Below are 18730 nucleotides of genomic sequence, written 5' to 3'. Positions count from 1 at the left end.
CAGATAAGCACATGGTTAATGAGTTCTCCTTTCCTAACCCAGTCTCTCTTTTTTTTAAATGACCTTCACCTCCCTCTAATTCAGCAAATACTAAAAGTCACTTTTATGCCCATCTTCCCTCCTTTCCTTCTCTTAGACACTTTTGTCTAATCACAAATATTGTTCTTTTACCTTCAATGACCCACAGACAAAGTGGGACTACCAAGGGAAAATGGTCGTCTTTTCCTTATAGCATGTACTGATTCATGACACTGATGTACTGATTTCCTACAACTTTCAAACTATTTTGACTTGTTTACCTTTTGTAAGTTCCTTTTGCCCACTGAATTTGTATTCTAAAATTTTGGTCACCTTTTCTTTGCTTAGAAAGCCTGGAAGTCATTTTAATAAAAAGCCATCTTTTCCCCATATGCTTTTTTTCTTCCTAAAATTATAGCAGTATAAACTAAATAGCCATTGAGGGATTATTACAGGATTATCTTTCATTTTTTAATTTTCTTTAAGACCTGTATGATTCAGACTGGTGTCCTTTAGTAAGTAGGCCATTTACTCCCTGTTGCTTCCAAGACTTTCTTTGACCACCATGCTTTGGAGCTTGGTATCTGTATTTCTGGATGAATTAAATTTAGGGTTCCTCTTTGTGGGTAGCCTATTGATTCTACTGAACTGCATACTCTGTCCTCTAGTGTCAATTATTCTGACCAATTTCCTTTTGTTATTTACTAAAATATACTTGTCTTTTTGTTTGTTTGTTTGACTGTGTTTTTCTGAGGGCCAAGGATCCTTAGATTGTTTCACTGTGCTCTTCTGTCAGTCAGTTGCTTTGGTTTGTAAAATCTCACATAGTCTTCTAATTTTACTGTCTTTTTATCTTCTCTAACATTTTTTTGTTGTGTCTGTATATTTGTCTTTCATTCTTTTCCTACTGTTGTATTAAACTTTTCAACCTTCTCTATGTGTGCTTTATTTCTAAAAACTGAAAAGAAAAAGTTCACAAGCATTGCAAAATGTATTTTATCCTTCTAGAATTGCTGGTAGTAATCTGGAAAAATCAGAGCCTGGAACAAATGTAAATAGTTTGGTAGCTGCTTCAAGTTTGTTGGTTACTTACTTCTCCTGATGTAAACCATCAATTCTTTTGTCAAGTTGTTTTTTAAAATGCCTCTAGATTTAATATGTATTTGTTCCTTTAATTATTAAGTTACTGAGCAAATCCTGAGGTTATAGTAGTTTCATTTTCATTTCTGGATGTATAACTGTAGCCATGACAGTTTTTCCATTTTATGCTGAATATTTCGTCTTGTATTTTTTTTTCTCAAAATCTTCATTGCATCAAGAAGTCTTTCTTATTTACTCATTTCTTTAGTCTCTCCACTGATTTTTTTCATGGGATTTTCAATATGAGTTTTTTCCTTCCTCTTTCCTTTGTTCTTTTAATTTTGTGGAATACATCTTGTGGTTTTGAGGTGATAAATGGTAGAGGGGCTTGATATTTAACATCTTCCTCATCCATCTTGTCAAATTCCCTCAGAAAATCATGCTTTTTACAGAACTAATCTTTACAAGCCTTTTACAAGTTTACTTTTTATAATGTTTATTCATTAAGGAAACTTGTGTTTTCAGGAATAGAATATATACACGTATGTATGTATGTATAGGGGCATGATTAATGCACAAAAAAATTCTTGAGTTTAAGGACTAGCTGGAATGGTTCAGAATAAAATAAAGTTTTATATTTTAAGTACATCTTGCCAGATATAGACTGTCTCCAAAAGCTTAGTGTAGTTTGAAGCTATTAAAGTTTAAAACAGCACTAAGACTTTTGGGAGATCCTGTATCATGCATATTCTCAAAAATGGCTTCCCAATAAGCTACATAATGATAGTACATTTTCATACACATAAATAATTATATTATAATGAACTGAAATTGATTAAAAATTAAAGTTAAAAACAACTTACCTATACTTTTAAAAAGTACATATTTATAATAATAAAACTCATTTATACTTTATTTTAAATTTTGTGAAATATCTTACATATATGACCTTGTTTGAACCTTATAACAACCATGTGAGGTAGGTGCTATTATTATTCCCACTTTACTGATGAGGAAACCAAGGCTGAGAGATGTTAAGTGACTTGCCCAGGGTCACATATCTAATAACAGTCTATGGTAGGCTTTATCCCAAATTGTATCTGAAACTTTCTATTTAAGTTAATTTAAATGGCTAGCCATTTAAATGCAAAATAGGAGAGAAATGCAACCTATTTCACCTAAACCACAGTTCATTAGTGGCATTCTTTTACTTATTCTTTAATTAAAATTATGTGAATTACTGAGTTTTTAGATGATCTGTGTACCCTTTTTATGCTTATGCCATTCAATATACGTTTGAACTGCTTTCTTCCACCAGCCTAGGCAATGCAAACAGATTTTACTATTACCCCAACTTTGATTTCACATTAAGATATAATGGCAACTACCTCTGTAAATAAGATGAGGAAAATAAAGCTGGAGGAAGAGAAATAATACAACAAAAAGATATAAAGTAGCTAACTGTAGAGGAAGAAAAATAAGCTGTTATTATAAGAAAGAATTGCAGATTCTCCTCTATTTACTCTCTAGAGTAATTCCCTTGCATGTGTGTTCAAGGATATTACCAGACCAGCCTGTTTAGAAGGGCAACAACTCTTGACTGTGGATACCCATAGTACAAACAAGAGGTTGCTATGGTCTCTCTGGTAGATGGATGCCCCTACTTTATTTTCCTGTTGGAACAGCAAAATCACAGGTTACTCCAAGCTTCTACCTGCTTATGTGTTAGCCTGGCATTGGTTATGGAGACAGTGTTAACAGATAATTCAGGGTTTTTATTACTTTTGTTTGTTTGTGACTTTATCAGTGTAGGGAACTCCCAGTGGGCCTGGAACCTCCCGTCCCTGATACAGGCAACTCTGTTAAAATGAAACCACCCAAATGACCTATCATTGGACAGGTCAAATCTCATTTTTCATAGGTAACCCACTACAGTAATTATTCTTTTACCTAAAAATATGCATTTCTAAATTAAAAAATTGTACTCTTACTAGAACAGAAGATATAACCACTCAAAATATGTACCCCAACAACATTCCATGTTTTTAATTTAATTATTCTTAAAATTGAATAACTGATTGTTGTTGGTTTTTTTTGGGGGGGACAGATTGAACATTTATAACCTTAGTAATAATTGATATTAGATTAATGCTACATGAAATGTATGACCAATAAAATTCCTATTCCCTTGAAACATACATGTACGTTCATATATGGGGGGTAGGGTGAGGGGGAGTGTAATTCGACATACCCTGTGTGGAAAGAGAACTCTGGGTTATCTTCTTCAGGACCACTGCTATTACTCTGTAGCTCAGGTTCATGTTCCTCTTTTCCTGGTAGAGTCTCCCAGCTTTCATCACTTGAGGACTGATCTTTTTCTCTAGCAGAAAAATGAGGCAAAGAAGCAGACCATTCCCCATCACTGCATTCTGAACTGAAAATTGATGACAGAGAGAAAATAATTGGCCATCATTGGTTATCTGATATCTATCATAGTTTAAACCATGTATTATAGTATACAGTGGATGATACAGTTTGCTAAAATCCAAGATCAGATTTATCTTTAACTAATTACATGTAAATTTGAATGAATTTTCTGTGTCAACAACACTTTTTTTTTTTTTTAAGTCAGGCAACTGGGGTTAAGTGACTTGCCCAGGGTCACACAGCTAGTAAGTGTCGAGTGTCTGAGGCTGGATTTGAACTCAGGTCCTCCTGAATCCAGGGCCGATGCTCTATCCACTGCACCACCTAGCTGCCCCCAACAACACATTTTTTAAAAAATGTAAACATGTTAAAGATAAGAATAGAATAAAGCAAATTTTATGAAACCTTCATTTATACGTTTTCTTCACAGCTATGATTTCACAGTGTGTAGGTTAGTTTGTTTATATTTTTCAAATGATTTCAAATAGATCTTTTTAAGTACAGCTTCCCAAACATAAGTTAAATACACATTCAACATGGTAATATTTAAAATATTTAGAGTAAATCTTCCTCTTATCCTTTGTAAGATGAACCTAAAAGATGATACCAATAAAACATAGAATATTAGCCTGACCTTAAAAAAAAAACCAGCAGAAATAATTTGCAATACATTGGGCCCAAAGGTCAGAATGTGATAGGAAATACTGATTTCACGAAGAACGATGGCTTCAAATTAGCTGATATTGAAGGCCTCCCAGCTGGGCTTGGATCATACTTGGCTATAATGTGTACAATTCTCTATGACTCAAAAAACAACCCTCTTCAAAACAAAACAAAACAAATCCCTGAGATCACTAAGTAAGCTATTAGTCATTAATTTTTTCTCTCACATGCCCATGATTATCAACCCCAACAACTCACAAAAATTAAATTATTGCCTATTTTTATAAGCCTTAACATTTGTTATTTAAGTCATCTTTTCTAAAGAAAGTCAAGGCAATTTTATGATAATGAATTCTGACTTTTTTTTTTTGGCAGGGCAATGAGGGTTAAGTGACTTGACCAGGGTCACACAGCTAGTTTCAAGTGTCTGAGGTCGAATTTGAACTCAGGTCCTCCTGAATCCAGGGCTGGTGCTTTATTTACTCTGCCACCTAGCTGCCCCCTATTATGACTTAAAAAAAATTCATCCTCCTTTATCACAGTCAGAGTATCGTCCTTTGGTGGTATAGTAGATACAATGCTGTATCCAAAGTCAGTAAAACCTCAGACACTTACTAGCTGTGTGACCCTTGGATTACTCAGTTAATCTCTCCAAGCCCCAATTTCCTCATCTTTAAAGTGAACAATAGAACCTAACTCACAGGGTTGTTGTGTGGGTAAAGTGAGATAACATATATAGAGTGCTTTAAAAACTTTAAAGTGTTATATAAATCCTAATTATTATTATTGGTAGTAGTAGCAGCAGCAGCATCCATACAAGAGTCCATGACTAGCACTTTTCAGAATTTCTAAAAATTCTCAAATTTCTACTCAAAGAAAGTCCCAGTGGTCAAAACCCAATATGCCTGTCTGTTGTATAACTGTAACTTATCTTACAATTATGACCTCCCAAAGGTGATAAAGATAGCAGCAAAGATAACAGGATATAAGAGGAAGATAATGGGAAAATCTATAACTGCATTTCTGACATTTCTCAACCTCTATTCTCTTGCCTCCTCTCCAACAAGTCAGTTAAAACATTTTCTTTTGGATGTTAGCTTTCACTCACCTTAAAGTTCCTAAAAACTAAACTCAAAATATTCTATCATTACCCCTCCCCAAAGAAAACAACAATCACAATAGGTCTTTTCCTTGTCTCTCCTGCTTTTTTCCTTTATAAAAATAAAAATCTGTCTTTGAAATGTGCATTCTTTTCCATTTCCTCTGCCACATGAATTCAGGCCCTTATTATTTCGGACAAGTACTATTCTAACAGCCATCTAAGTCATCCTCCATAGCTCAGTTGAGATTCGATCTTACCTTCTCCATAAACTCTCCCTTGACCACTATAGCTGAAAATGATTTCTTCCTTCTCTGAATTTTTATAGAACTTACCTATACCATTCTTTTTGTAGAGACCTATTGTCTGGTAGGCAGCTAGGTGGCATAGGTGGTGCAGTAGATAGAGTGTTGGGCCTGGAGTCAGGAAGACAAGGATTCCAATCTGGCCTCAGCCACTTACTGTGTGACCCTGGGTAAGTCACTTAACCCTGTTTACCTCAGTTTCCTCATCTGTAAAATGAGTTGGAGAAGGAAATGGCAAACCATTCCAATATCCAAGAAAATCCCAAATGAGGTCACAGATTTGGACAAGTCTGAAATGACTAAATAGCAACGACATTGTCTTACCACTTTCCAATAGAGTTGAGGATGGGAAACACTGCTGTATCATGTGAGAGGATTAAGTCCAAAATAACTGAAATTTTAAGCGTGTGTGATTTTTATAACAGTAGTAGCTAAGAGGACCAAGCAAATTTTTTTTTTTTTTTTGGTGAGGCAATTGGGGTTAAGTGACTTGCCTAGGGCCACACAGCTAGTAAGTGTCAAGTGTCTGAGGCTGGATTTGAACTCAGGTCCTTCTGACTCCAGGGCCTGTGCTCTATCCACTATGCCACCTAGCAAGTTCAAGTTCTAATAAGGAAAATATGGAGGAAAGACAGCTGAGTTTAGTTTTGGACATGTTAGTCTTAAGTGACATTTGTATATGAAAATGTCTACCAGGTGTCTGAAAAAGCAGAATGAAACCCAGGCTGGAGATACAGACTTGGGAATTGTTCACAGAAAAATAACTAGTCAAGATGCAAGAGTGATTGAAATATTCAACATTAGATGTAGAAAGTAAAGAACAGAGAGCTCAGGAGTTTAGGTCTAAACTATGGGGTACATTTATAGTAAATTTACAAGAAAAGAAAGAGGAGTTAACACAGAATCAATAATCAAAAAGGCAGGAGAATAGGACAGAAGCTAATGGATAAGAGGGTTTTTAAAAAATTTATTAAATAAATTTATTTAATATTGTCAGTGGTGGGGGATAGGTCGAATATAATGATGATCGAGACAAGGTTATTTGATCAGCTGAAAGGGATTTCTTTGGTGACTTCCAGAATTAAATTTCATTAGAATAAAAAAGATTAGAATTTAGGAGGTCCAAAAGAGATTTCTGGTAAGGAAAGAAATAGGAGAGTTCTGGGAGGAGGAGGAAAGAGAAGGGTAAAGAAATGATTTCTCCTTCCCATTTCCCAAGACAGAGAATACTTGTGCATGTTTGGAAGGCAAAGGAGAAGTACATGAAGAAGGTGAGATGTAAGAGAACAGGAGAGACAGAAAAATAGTAAGATATTCAAGAAGCAGGAACAAGTGATAGTGAGGGCAAAAGTAGATGAATGGACCTTAAAAAGAAAAAGGAATATCTTTTTCTCTGACAAAGGAGGAAAGGGTGGGTGTAGATACAAAGGTAATTTGAGGTAGAAATGGGCAAACTCGTACTTAATGACTCCAATGACCTTACTAAAGTAGTAGAGTCCATTCAAAAGAAGTGAGGACTAGAGGAGAGTGGAGAAGATTGAAAATGAATGCTTGAAATGACTTGTATGCAAAGTAATAAAAAGAACAACAACAAAAAAAAGGCTGGCCAAACAATAATGACAACTCCTTTTTTATGCTCCTTGTCTTAGGTTTGAAAAGCATGTTAATCATTTATTATTTTGTTAAGAAAAACATTTTAGCAGTGATATTATATTGGTATGAGCCACAGAACACAAGAATTTATGAACCATTAAAAATCAGTATCACATTAGAAGGACAATGAAGAAGCACATAGTGAATGTGAATAGGCTGCCACATATAAAGAAATAACTACAAAGAAAAACCAGAATAAAGGATGTCCAGAAAAGTAAAATCAATGAAGATAAGCAGTTCACAAGGCAAGAAAAAAAAAGTGACAGGCAGTTTATGTGTGCCACAGGTATAGCTGTTATGTCAAGAGAAAGCAAGGAAGGCCCTCAGCATGTTTGGATGATTCTACTGTGCTGAACTTATAACCGGATATTGACAAAGGTTACATAAGAGGGGCAGGGCTTGGCATGGAATGTAATCTGTGTTCTTGGAAGGTACTTTCAAACAGATGAAATCACAAATCAATTTGAATTTTAAGAAGAAATAAATTTGGGGCAGCTAGGTGGCACAGTGGATAATGCACTGGCCTTGGATTCAGAAGGACCTGAGCTCAAATCCAGCCTCAGACACTTGACACTTACTAGCTGTGTGACCCTGGGCAAGTCACTTAACCCTCATTGCCCTGCCAAAAAAAGAAGAAGAAGAAATAAATTTAAGTTGCTTTTTTCCTAATCTGTCTACAAAAGATAATAACCCCCCTGAAAATGGGTTCTATTCTCACTCCAAAGGTTCAAAATCATCAAATCATTACTTAAATTGGCTTTGCAAATAAATACTTATATAGGGAAAATAATGAAATAGCTTAATAGAAATGGGCTGGTTTTATTTTACTATTCATATAGGGAGGCATTTGGGGGAGGGGCATCTATTAGTAATAACTGCAAAAGGAGGTAAAACACACACTGAAAAACAAATCTGAGGTTCTAAGAAATTTATTTTGGGAGCAACCTTTAATAGATTCAATGTTGAGACAATCATGTCCTGATTTTGAATCATCTTGGGGATATAACTTAGAAAAGATATAATGAGGGCAAACCATATTTAACTATAAGGATTATAGGACTAAAAAGCTCTGCTTTATAAAAGTATCCTACGGGAAAGTAAAAGTTTTTCTGGGTACAATAGATTTTAGTGAATGTTCACTATTCAAACAAAATGGGATAGTTCTTTGCTTTGAATGACTTTGTATTATGCTTGAGGTACTCAACACATTACAGTAAGAAATGTGGAATGAATTGGTCTGGATTTTCAGTTTCCATCTTTAAAAAAAATTGTTTTAAATCATTTCAATCACTGTGGATAGAATTCTTTCTAAAATCTACCATATGATTCTTTGCCTTCTGGAATAGCTTATACTTTGGAAGAGCCATGAATTCTTTTTTTTTTTTTTTTTTTAGTGAGGCAATTGGGGTTAAGTGACTTGCCCAGGGTCACACAGCTAGTAAGTGTTAAGTATCTGAGGCCGGATTTGAACTCAGGTACTCCTGACTCCAGGGCCGGTGCTCTATCCACTGAGCCATCTAGCTGTCCCTGAAGAGCCATGAATTCTAATGGAGTAGATACTACTTCCCCTTATAACCATTCCATGTTTCATGGTTTCCATGAAGGAAAAATCCATTACCCCATGGTCTACTTATCTGAGTTAGAACTTGGTTGACAGATACAAAGTATATCTATACTTGACTTCTCCAACTTCGTAAAACCTAACTGAGCTTTCTCTCTGCTGGCAAACCTTAAGAATCCAATGTCACCTACATGCCATGATGAGGCACTGCAATAGTACTTTCGTGGAAGGAACAGAGTAAAATAAACATAATAGTAACTGATATTTATGTGATGCTTTAAAGCCTACAAAGCACTTTATATATATAATTTAAGTCTCACCCTGTGAGATAGAGACCATAGTTATTAGGCTTATTGTACAGATAAGGAAACTGAAGCTAATGAGAAGTTAAGTGACCTGCTTAAGATCATACATCCAGAAATTATCAGGAGGGTCGTTATTATGATCACCAATTATACTGTTAGGGCAGCTAGCTGGCAGAGTAGATAAGGGGCTAGGCCTGGAGTCAGGAAGACTCACCTTCCTCAATTCAAATCTGCCACTCACTAGCTGGGTAACCCTGGATAAGTCACTTAACCTTGTTTGCCTCATCTGAAAAATGAGTTGGAGAAGGCAATGGCATATATCACTCTAGTATCTCTGCCAAGAAAACCCCAAATAGGGTCATGAGGAGTTGGATATGACTGAAAAACTGAACAACAACAAATTACACTGTAAAATATAGTGATGTCCTAGTTATTTGTGAGCTCCTTGAGGGATGGAATTTTTTTTTTTTGCTTCTTTTTGTATCCTTAGCACTTAGAAGAGTGCCTGACACATAGTAGGCATTTAATAAACATTACTATTTGCTGCTTGGCTTCCAGACTTTTGTGATGTGTCTGAAATTGTGTTTTTTCCCTTATCTACCCAAAGCTGGCAGCTATAAATTCTAACTACAGTCAAGGTTTCTACCTTTCATTGACGATTTTTCCTTCCCAATTTGCTATTTTCAGTTGGTTATGGGTTTGGAAATGTGGCATAGCAGAATTCTAAATCTGGTGTCAGGAATATCTGCGTTCAATTCTTACCATAGATAGACACATACTAGTTTCCAGGAAAATCATTTAACCTCTCTTACTTTGTTCACCTGTAAAATGTAGATGGAAACTGAACTTACCATACAGAGTTAGGAACAACTGAGTTATTTTTGGAAAGTACATAACTAAGCTTGTTAGAATTTTACATAAAATAAGTTTTCAGCAAGGATTACACATTGTAAATAAAGTGCATGAGTTTTAAGTGTATAGACTGTGATAGTCGTGTAGCACTTTGTAAAAACAGAAAATAAATTTTAAAATATATATATTTTGCTATGGTTGATTACATGCTTTGGGTGCTTGAAGCTTTTTGGCTTATTTCATATAGTTCCTGGATTTTTCATAGGTAGTTTAGATTGCCAGATTGCTGAATTTCAGTTAAGTGAAATGTTATGGTACCAGCATAAGCACTATGAGTTTAGGGACTGTATACTATATACCTGTATATCCCCAGAATTTATAGTTCATTGCCTTGCTCATAAGAGATTTAAAAAAAATAGACACTTGTTACAAATACTGTAGAGGAAACTTATATTTCAGGTAGGGTAGGGAGTAGATGACCTCTTTCTCAACTAAGAGTCAATGAATGATTTGAAATCCAGTCATCCATGTGTAGCTGTTTTAAGAAACATTTTATCACCTTTTGTGAACAACTGTCCATAGAGAGCGAGATTATAAAAAGGGTCTTTTAAAATCAAGGTACTGGGAGAAGAGAAAGATCAGAAATAGGCAGAAGCAAGCAGGACAGTTCTGAAAGCTACAAGTTGAACTTATATAATGAAAAAAAGTATAAACTGCACATGAGACCTGCAATTTCACGTAAAACTTTTTCTGTTCTACTATGAAAATTGGAATGCCCATTTATTTGGTGTTTGGTAAGTTCAGAATAATCACTTTTTTAAAGCAAGAAAAAAACCTAAGGTATTGGCTTCCCATGGCTACTGGAATTCTCATTTTATATGGGTAAAGTATTAACTCTAGCTTTCTGGTCCAATTCCAAGTGTGTTAATTGTCTGCAGGTTATCAAAATTCTTTTTTGCTGTCCTAATTTAATAGTGAATTGCTCAGTTCCTGTCAAACAGCCCATAGCAATTTTATACCAGAGATGCATTTACCCTAAAGAGTGTTAATATTGAAATATATGTGATTATCTAAAAAAATAACTACTTTGTTTACTTTTTAAAAAATGGAATATAGCCAAAGGTAATATGTAAAATTCCTGTAATCTGCAAATGTCTCATTGAACTTCTTTTCCTTGTAACTATTATACATAAACATGCCTGCAAAAAATAAACAGCATGACAACCATTAGAGTTTTTACTAAACAAAGCAAAAAAAAAATCTTTAAAGTCAAATGATGCTTGAATCATTTATATTTCTCTTCTCGGACTGCTTATGGTGGGTTTCCTGTGCTTCCTCTCCAATAATCTGCTACTGTTAAGTAGAAAAGGCTTCACTAAAAACATTCCCAGGAGGAGCCAGTAACAAAATCACTAACAAGATTGAAAAAAAAATTACGATCAACTAAAGAAGCCTCCTCACTCCTCATTTTTCTGCTTTCAAAACTTTCTATTCCAAAGTGTTTGACCACACATAATAGTATGCTATTTAAGGAATATATTAAGGAAAATTATTAAGAATTATTCTGAAAAGGGGATTGAACTGGATGACTTCTAAGATCACTTTCAATTATAAATCTATGAGTTCCTGTAACACTAAAGATTCAATATTTAAAAGGAAAATATAAGTTCTGCTTGTTAACCAAATATTTATTTGCTAGAAAAGTCCCTTATTTCTATTTTTCTTGGTTGGAAAGCATCATCAAATTCACTTTTATTTTCCTCAGCATTTCTATCTATTAGAATGTAAGCTCTTTTCGGTCAGGGATAGTGTCTTATTCATACACAGATATCCCTCAGCCTGTAAGAGTTCACTATACATATTATGTAATCAAAAAAAGGTTAAACTAGACACTTGACTTTATTGTAAGAAAATAATAAAGAACTCTTCCCCCTTTTAGAAGTCATATGTTCTACCAAACAACAAGTATAAAAAACAGTGGAAATATGAAATTATTGTTGGCTTAGGAGGGGGAAATAATTCCCACAAGGACAAATCTTCATTCTGCCAAGGGCATTTAATTGCTTCTAGCACAAAAGTAGGTACTTTCTAAGACAATCAGAAGTATTCAGAAACCAGAAGTGTTATGGGGGTAAAAGGCAAATCAGTTAAGCAGGAAAATTAAGAAAGAACTCTCAATTTTCATGGTGAATGAACTAAGTTTTCCCTTTTCTTTAAAACAAAAATGCTCCTATAATAGGTCAACTTTAGACTAGTAAAATATGCGACATCTTAACTAGATTGAAGGCTTACGTATGCAAATATTAATTCTAATTACCATTCTAATTCACATTTTTTCACACATCTTTTCACATTCTGCAGCATATAAAAGAAATGTGGTTTTGACTGGTTTCAATATATCTGTTGAAGTAAGAATTCTACAAAGTTAAGGCTCTATCACTCAGAGTTTTAGACAATGGCCCAACTCCTTGAGGGTAGGGACTATTTCCCTTTTGTCTTTGTAATAGCTCTTTCTCTGACCCTGTTAGCAGAAAACTGGGAATTTAACTTAACTTCATGCCTGCTTAGTAAAATCATTCCATTCAACATCATTAAATAATAGAATTCTCATTTCTAGTACAAGAGAAATGCTTACCTATCTTCACCTTTGTAGTAGTATCTGCAATAATCTTCAAAACTATTCCAAAAGGTGTTATCATCTACAATGGCTTGCCTTTCTTGAACAGTTACAGTTTCTGGTTTAATTTGATATTTCATTTTCTTTTGTGCACCTTCATAGTCTCTTGGGTCAAAGAACATGCTTGAATTTTTTTTGTCTTTAAAGCTTCTCAAAAGACCTTCTGAATGGATTTCCTCAGCTTCTGAGTTTTCTCGCCACCTCTCACTATTGCTTTTTTCATCCTCATCACTATTAAAAAGGTTTTTCCTGTCCAACTGGCTTGAACCTGCCTGTTTTCTAACTTTGGGCCTCACTACCAATTCAGATGAATTTCCCTGGTTCTTCTTCCCATCACTGGTATTTAATTCATTATGAACATCCACCGGTGTTCTGATTGGAACTTCAATTAAATTTTTCCTCTGTCTCTCACAACTGGAATAGTTTAGGTATTTCTTTGCAACAGCTTCATCTTCAGCAGAAGACCTCTCAAGTGTCCTGTTATTGTGAAGTACAAATTCAGTATCACTACCAGAATATTTCATTAATGATGTTGGGGCTCTCTCTTCAAACCCTTCTCTTAAATTATAAGTGGAGAACTTAGATTGTAAACCACTGAGAGAATCTACTCCTTTTTCCAGGTCAGACAGCATATCATCCAATGTTTCCTGAAATTTGCCAGTTTCCATTTTTACTGTGGAAATACCAACTTGGCTATTGTCCTCTCCATCACTGCTATCTGGCTCATAAGAGTCAATATTTACAAAAGCAATTCCATTTTTGACATATGAAACATACTTTCTTGGAGTATACCTTGACGAGTGCCCAGAACTATTATCAAGATTCAAATTGCTCCCTGAAGTTTCACTGCCTTCCAAACTATGATGTATAGCAGAAAACGGTGAAGGACTTCTCTCAGTAGCTTGAGTCAGTGCTGCTCTACACATGGGAATTTCAGCTCCAGCATGTTCTAATAAAGGTATGCCTGATAATGAAGGGCGAACTTGGACCAGCGGATTGCAGCCTTCAGGGGAGAATGTAAGAAAACATATTTAGAGAAAGGTAATAATATCTAATTCAGTAATCAATATTCAATGAGAAATCTACACCAGTCATGTACCCACTTAATTCTATGAATAAGTCTCTGAGTCACTTACCTATCATATACACTTGCTTCCACAACTATTTTACCAAGAAGAATACTTCCCTAAATTCGTCTACAATTGGGGATTTGGGGTGGGGTCTTTTGCAACTCCAGGTGTGATTACCTGAGTGATTAACTTGCTAGATGAGTCACAATGATGAACCTACCCACATCATCTCATTCTGTTAACCTCCCCTATTAGTATTCTATAGATGACTTTTCACTTGGCTCCCACTGCTAATATTTTTTAGTAGACAAGAGAGTGGACAATGACCTTGGTCAGCTTGTCAGAAGATTATGTTTTTTCTATTATCTTATTCAACAAATCAGTAGGCATGGCATATAAAAATGATAATTGAAAAACTAGCAATAAAAATAGCTTAATTTTGGCTTTTATCTGACATCTTGAAAAATTACATTTCTGTCTACTACTTGCTAATATCAAAGATTAAGTTATGTTTATAACAGTGACATAAAATGTTAATGATAAAAACACATTTTATACACATTAGATAAAGATTTTATAGAACTGGGAAATCTGTCATACTTTGTTGTCAATCAGAAAACAATAGCTCTGAGTATTTCAGAAGAGATTTAACTCAATAAGAGATTAATATATTTTCTGTTGTTATTAAAGACAATAATGGCAATATCACCTTGAGTCTTTCATAGTGAATATAATTTTCCATTTAATCCTGTGAGAGATGAGGTTTCCTACTGGGTTTTGATTCAATAATTTAACTATTTTATGACTTGCTAAAGTATAATTATCTTTCATTATTAGAAAAAATAGAGATGTTAGAATAAAAGAAACTACGTAACTGTAAATATATGGTCAACTATAGTGATTATTATTGGTTAGAAAAACACATCACTGAAATGTTTAATGTGGGACAGATATTCACTTTAGTAGTCAGTTTTACTTATTAAAGTAACAAAAACTAGAATTGAATTAGATTTGCTCATATCCAGAGGGGGTAAACATACAATCTAAAGAATGAAATCAAAGGTGACATCTTTAAAATACTTTAAAAATAAGTGAATACTTGAGGAGTCCAACAACAAAAAACCCTGGTTACCTATATTACTTGGTATTTATTTACTAATATATACATAGAGCATTTAAAATTAAAGATTTCTTTAAGAATGAGAACTAAATCAAGAAAATACAATGTAAATGCAAGAGGGAGAATAATTAGTATGTAGCCTTCTCTTAAATTACCTTTTCAGAATGAGAGATACATGAAAAGGCTGTTAGAGGACTTAGAATTATTCTGTGTTGTTGTAGCGGGTAAAACTAGGACCAATGTCTAGAAGTTAGAGGGAAGCAGATTTTGGCTCAATGAAAGAAGAAACTTTTAATTATTAACATTGTCAAGGATATGGGCTAGTCTTGCCTCTACTTTGATACTCCAGGTATTCCAATAGGCTACAAAAGCAAAACATTTGTCAGGGCTGATAAAGGGCTTATTTCTGTGATGATCCGGAGGCTAGACAAGCCAACCCAGATTGAGAGCTTGTTATAACTGGTGAGAACCTGAGAGATCTGGCCCAACCTCTCATTTTTACAAATGAAGAAACTAAGGACAAGAGAACTGAAGTACATTTCTCAAGCTCACATACCTAGTTATTCAACAAACTGGGGTCTCCTAGTCTCAGTCCTTTGTTTTTTATACTACACTAAATTATACCCTAAAATTTTAAGGGGTTCTGTGATTAAACATTTTAGATCACTCTTTAAAAGGGACATAGTTGCTGTTATTACAGTGTAGTTATACTTTAATTATTTGCCCTATTTTGTTACTTTCTTTTCTAAAATCACACTAAGAATATTAAAATATTAAATATATAATTTGTATTATATGTGTTACATATTAAATATATTAAAACATACTTAAGAATATTAAAACTTTTTTAATGCTGTGCCTATGGTGAAATGTTTAGGGTTCAGTTCGCTTGGAATTATAGAAAACTGTAAACTAAATCATATTCAATATCAAAGAATGTAAAAAAATTAACCATTAGTAATCCATAAAATAATCACGTCACTACTCACATGGTGCCTTTTTCTTTTGAACATCACCTAGTTCCAATCCTTCACATTCACCACTCTGTTGACTTGAGCTCCTTTCTTGATTGGTTAAAGAGGGTTTAAAACTGACATATGCGTGTCTTCTTCCATATCTCCTGCCTGTTATTGTCTGATAGCCTCCAGCTGGTTTTGGCCAGGTAGGTTTTCCAGATTCCTGACCCATTGCTGAAAAAGTTTAAAAAGTGGACATATCTAAATAAATTAGAAAGGGAGAAGAAAACTTGCTATCCAGAAAAGAGATGTCAAATGTGTAGCTTGCAGGCCACACACCACTGAGTGGGGTCTGAATCAGATTACAATAGAATTTTGAAATATTTAACAAAATTGGGAAAGATTTAACAAAATAAATAAAAACAAAATAAAACATAGTATTACATTTCAAAACCAAGCCAATATGCAGCCTGCAGAGATTCTTACATATGGATTAGTGGCCCCCTTTCTATTTGAGTTTGGGTTCAATTTCTATTTAATCTAGAAGAATGGGGGAAATAGGCAAATATTTTTAATGTCTTAGTATTATCCAAATTAATAATGCTCAGCAATCAAGAGCAAAAATACTTTTATCTACATAACACAATAGGATGTTGTAACTTTTATTTTGGTAGCTTAAAAATAAGTCACTTAGAATATCCTATGTCAAACACAGTAATACTTTAAGTTGACTGGATCACAGACTAAGATTTCGAAGAAACTTCAAAGGTCATGTGGTTAAACACTTATTTTAAAGATAAGGAAAATGAAGCACAAAGAAGTTTGTGTAAAGTAATAGATAATAAACAGCAATTATCATAGGACATAATTCAAAACACTTAACATAAAGTAAAATACATATTAGAAGGGCACTTTACAATTGCAAATGAATGAAAACACAATATGATTCTCTGTCTGGAAAATGAGGAAGATGAACGTAACCAGAAGTCTCCAAAGTAAGGTACACAAGACAATCCTTCGAAGTGCATGAAAAAAAATTAGGACTGAGGAAAGCAGCACAACTGTTCTGTACATAGACAACTGCCAACTATCTCTGCTTCTGTCTTTCCCCATCTGTGCCTAATTCATAGTGTACTGAGTGGTAACCAAGCAAGAAGGATGGTGGGCAGTTATTTTTCACCCACAGCTACAGCAGGCACTTCATGTCTCTGGCCCAGGCTTTACAAAAGACCTGGACCCTATGGGGCCCACGTTGCAATGGAAATTAAGTGAGAGCAGAATTGTCTTTTACCTTTCTTTATATCCCCTGCACTTAGCAGAAATCTTTTTTAAAGTATTTTATTATTTTCCAGTTACATATAAGGACAGTTTTCAACATTTGTTTTTATAGGATGTTTAGTTCCAAATTTTTCTCCTACCCTCCCTTCCTTCCCTCCCCACTCCCCAAGACGGAAAGCAGTCTGATATAGGTTATATATGTGTAATTACACTGAACATATTTCTGCATTGGTCATCTTGTGAAAGAAGAATCAGAGCACAAGGGAAAAACCACAAAAAAGAAGGAAAAAAAAACATCCCAAAAGTAGAAACAGTATGGTTTAATCTGCATTCATAATTCACAGTTCTTTTTTTCTGGATGTTGAGAACACTCTCTATCATGAGTTTTTTGAAATCATCTTGAATCGTTGCACTGCTGAGAGGAGCCAAATCTATCCCCATTGTTCATCACACAATGTTGCTGTTACTGTGTATAATGTTCTCCTGGTTCTGCTCCTCTCAGTCAGCATCAGTACATCTAAGTCCTTCCAGGTTTCTCTGAACTCCTCCTGCTCATCGTTTCTTACAGCACAATAGTATTCCTTTACATTCATATACCACAACTTGTTCAGCCATTACCCAATTGATGGGCATTCCCTCGATTTCCAATTCTTTGCCACCACAAAGAGAACTGCTATAAATATTTTTAGTATATTTAGGTCCTTTTCCCTCTTCTATGTTCTCTTTGGGATACAGACCTAGCAGTTGTATCACTGGGTCAAAGGGTATGAACAGTCCCATAGCCCTTTGGGCATAGTTCAAAATTACTTAGCAGAAATCTTGATACATATTTGTTTTTCCAGGAGGAAAGAACCTTTCAATGCTTAATCTTTGGTGGGGACTGATGGAATATAGTACTTCTCCCATTGTCCAGCTCTCCCATAGGGCCTAGGCTGCAACAGGGATGGGTACACCCTCCTTCCCCAGGAGTGTCCAAAATACGTATGCCTCAGTCTGTACCCTGAGTCCATCATCTTTCTGTCTGGAGGTGGTTGGAATGCCTCATTACTGGTCCTCAAGAATCAGAGATGGTCCCCAGGTTGGTGAGAGATCATAAGTCTTTCAAAATTATGTTGATAATGTCGGTGCTATTGTATCACTTGTTCTCCTGGTTCTGCTCATTTCACTCTGTATTAATTCCTATGAGCCTTCCCAAATTTATCTGAAATTATTTCTTTTACAGTTTCTAATAATATAGCAATATTCCATTATATTAATATTCCAGTTTGTCTAGCCATTAATGGGTATACATTTGTACATATAGGCCCTAGTAGTAACAGTTTAGTAATTTGGGGGCAGAGTTCCAAATTGTGTAGCAGCAGACTGGCTGAACCAATTTGCAATTTACAACTCCACCAACAAGATATATATGTATAAATGTATATACATATCTATGGATATAGATATGTATGTGTGTGTATATATACACACACACACACATACACACATATATGTATTTCTCTGAGGTATCATTTTTAGCTGTAGTTGCCATTTAAACTATGTATCAAAATGAACAACTTAGAAATAACTCCATGAATCACTATTAGAAAAGGTAAAATAGACTTTTAAAAACAATGAAATATTAAATTGCAATGTTCTCACTAAAAATATTATATAAAAAGCATAA

At 34.6% G+C, this 18730-nt stretch overlaps 1 protein-coding gene across 6 annotated transcripts in view; it reads right to left on the bottom strand.

The window, feature by feature from the left end:
* PJA2 (praja ring finger ubiquitin ligase 2) overlaps positions 1 to 18730 on the bottom strand; it is a 119765-nt gene that overhangs the window by 53402 nt on the left and 47633 nt on the right. For all 6 annotated transcript variants that reach the window (XM_043968988.1, XM_043968964.1, XM_043968972.1 and 3 more), the window contains 3 exons: positions 15820 to 16020; positions 12599 to 13643; positions 3350 to 3532 (listed from right to left, as the gene is read on the bottom strand). In XM_043968988.1, coding sequence (XP_043824923.1) covers positions 3350 to 3532; positions 12599 to 13643; positions 15820 to 16018 — 1427 coding nt within the window. In that variant the 5' untranslated portion in view covers positions 16019 to 16020. The remainder of the gene's footprint in view (positions 1 to 3349; positions 3533 to 12598; positions 13644 to 15819; positions 16021 to 18730) is intronic.

Source organism: Dromiciops gliroides, chromosome 1 (genome assembly GCF_019393635.1).
Source record: "Dromiciops gliroides isolate mDroGli1 chromosome 1, mDroGli1.pri, whole genome shotgun sequence".
Classification (NCBI taxonomy): Eukaryota; Metazoa; Chordata; class Mammalia; order Microbiotheria; family Microbiotheriidae; genus Dromiciops; species Dromiciops gliroides.
Note: the sequence above shows the minus strand (reverse complement) of the source record. Positions and strands in the feature narration are given on the sequence as shown.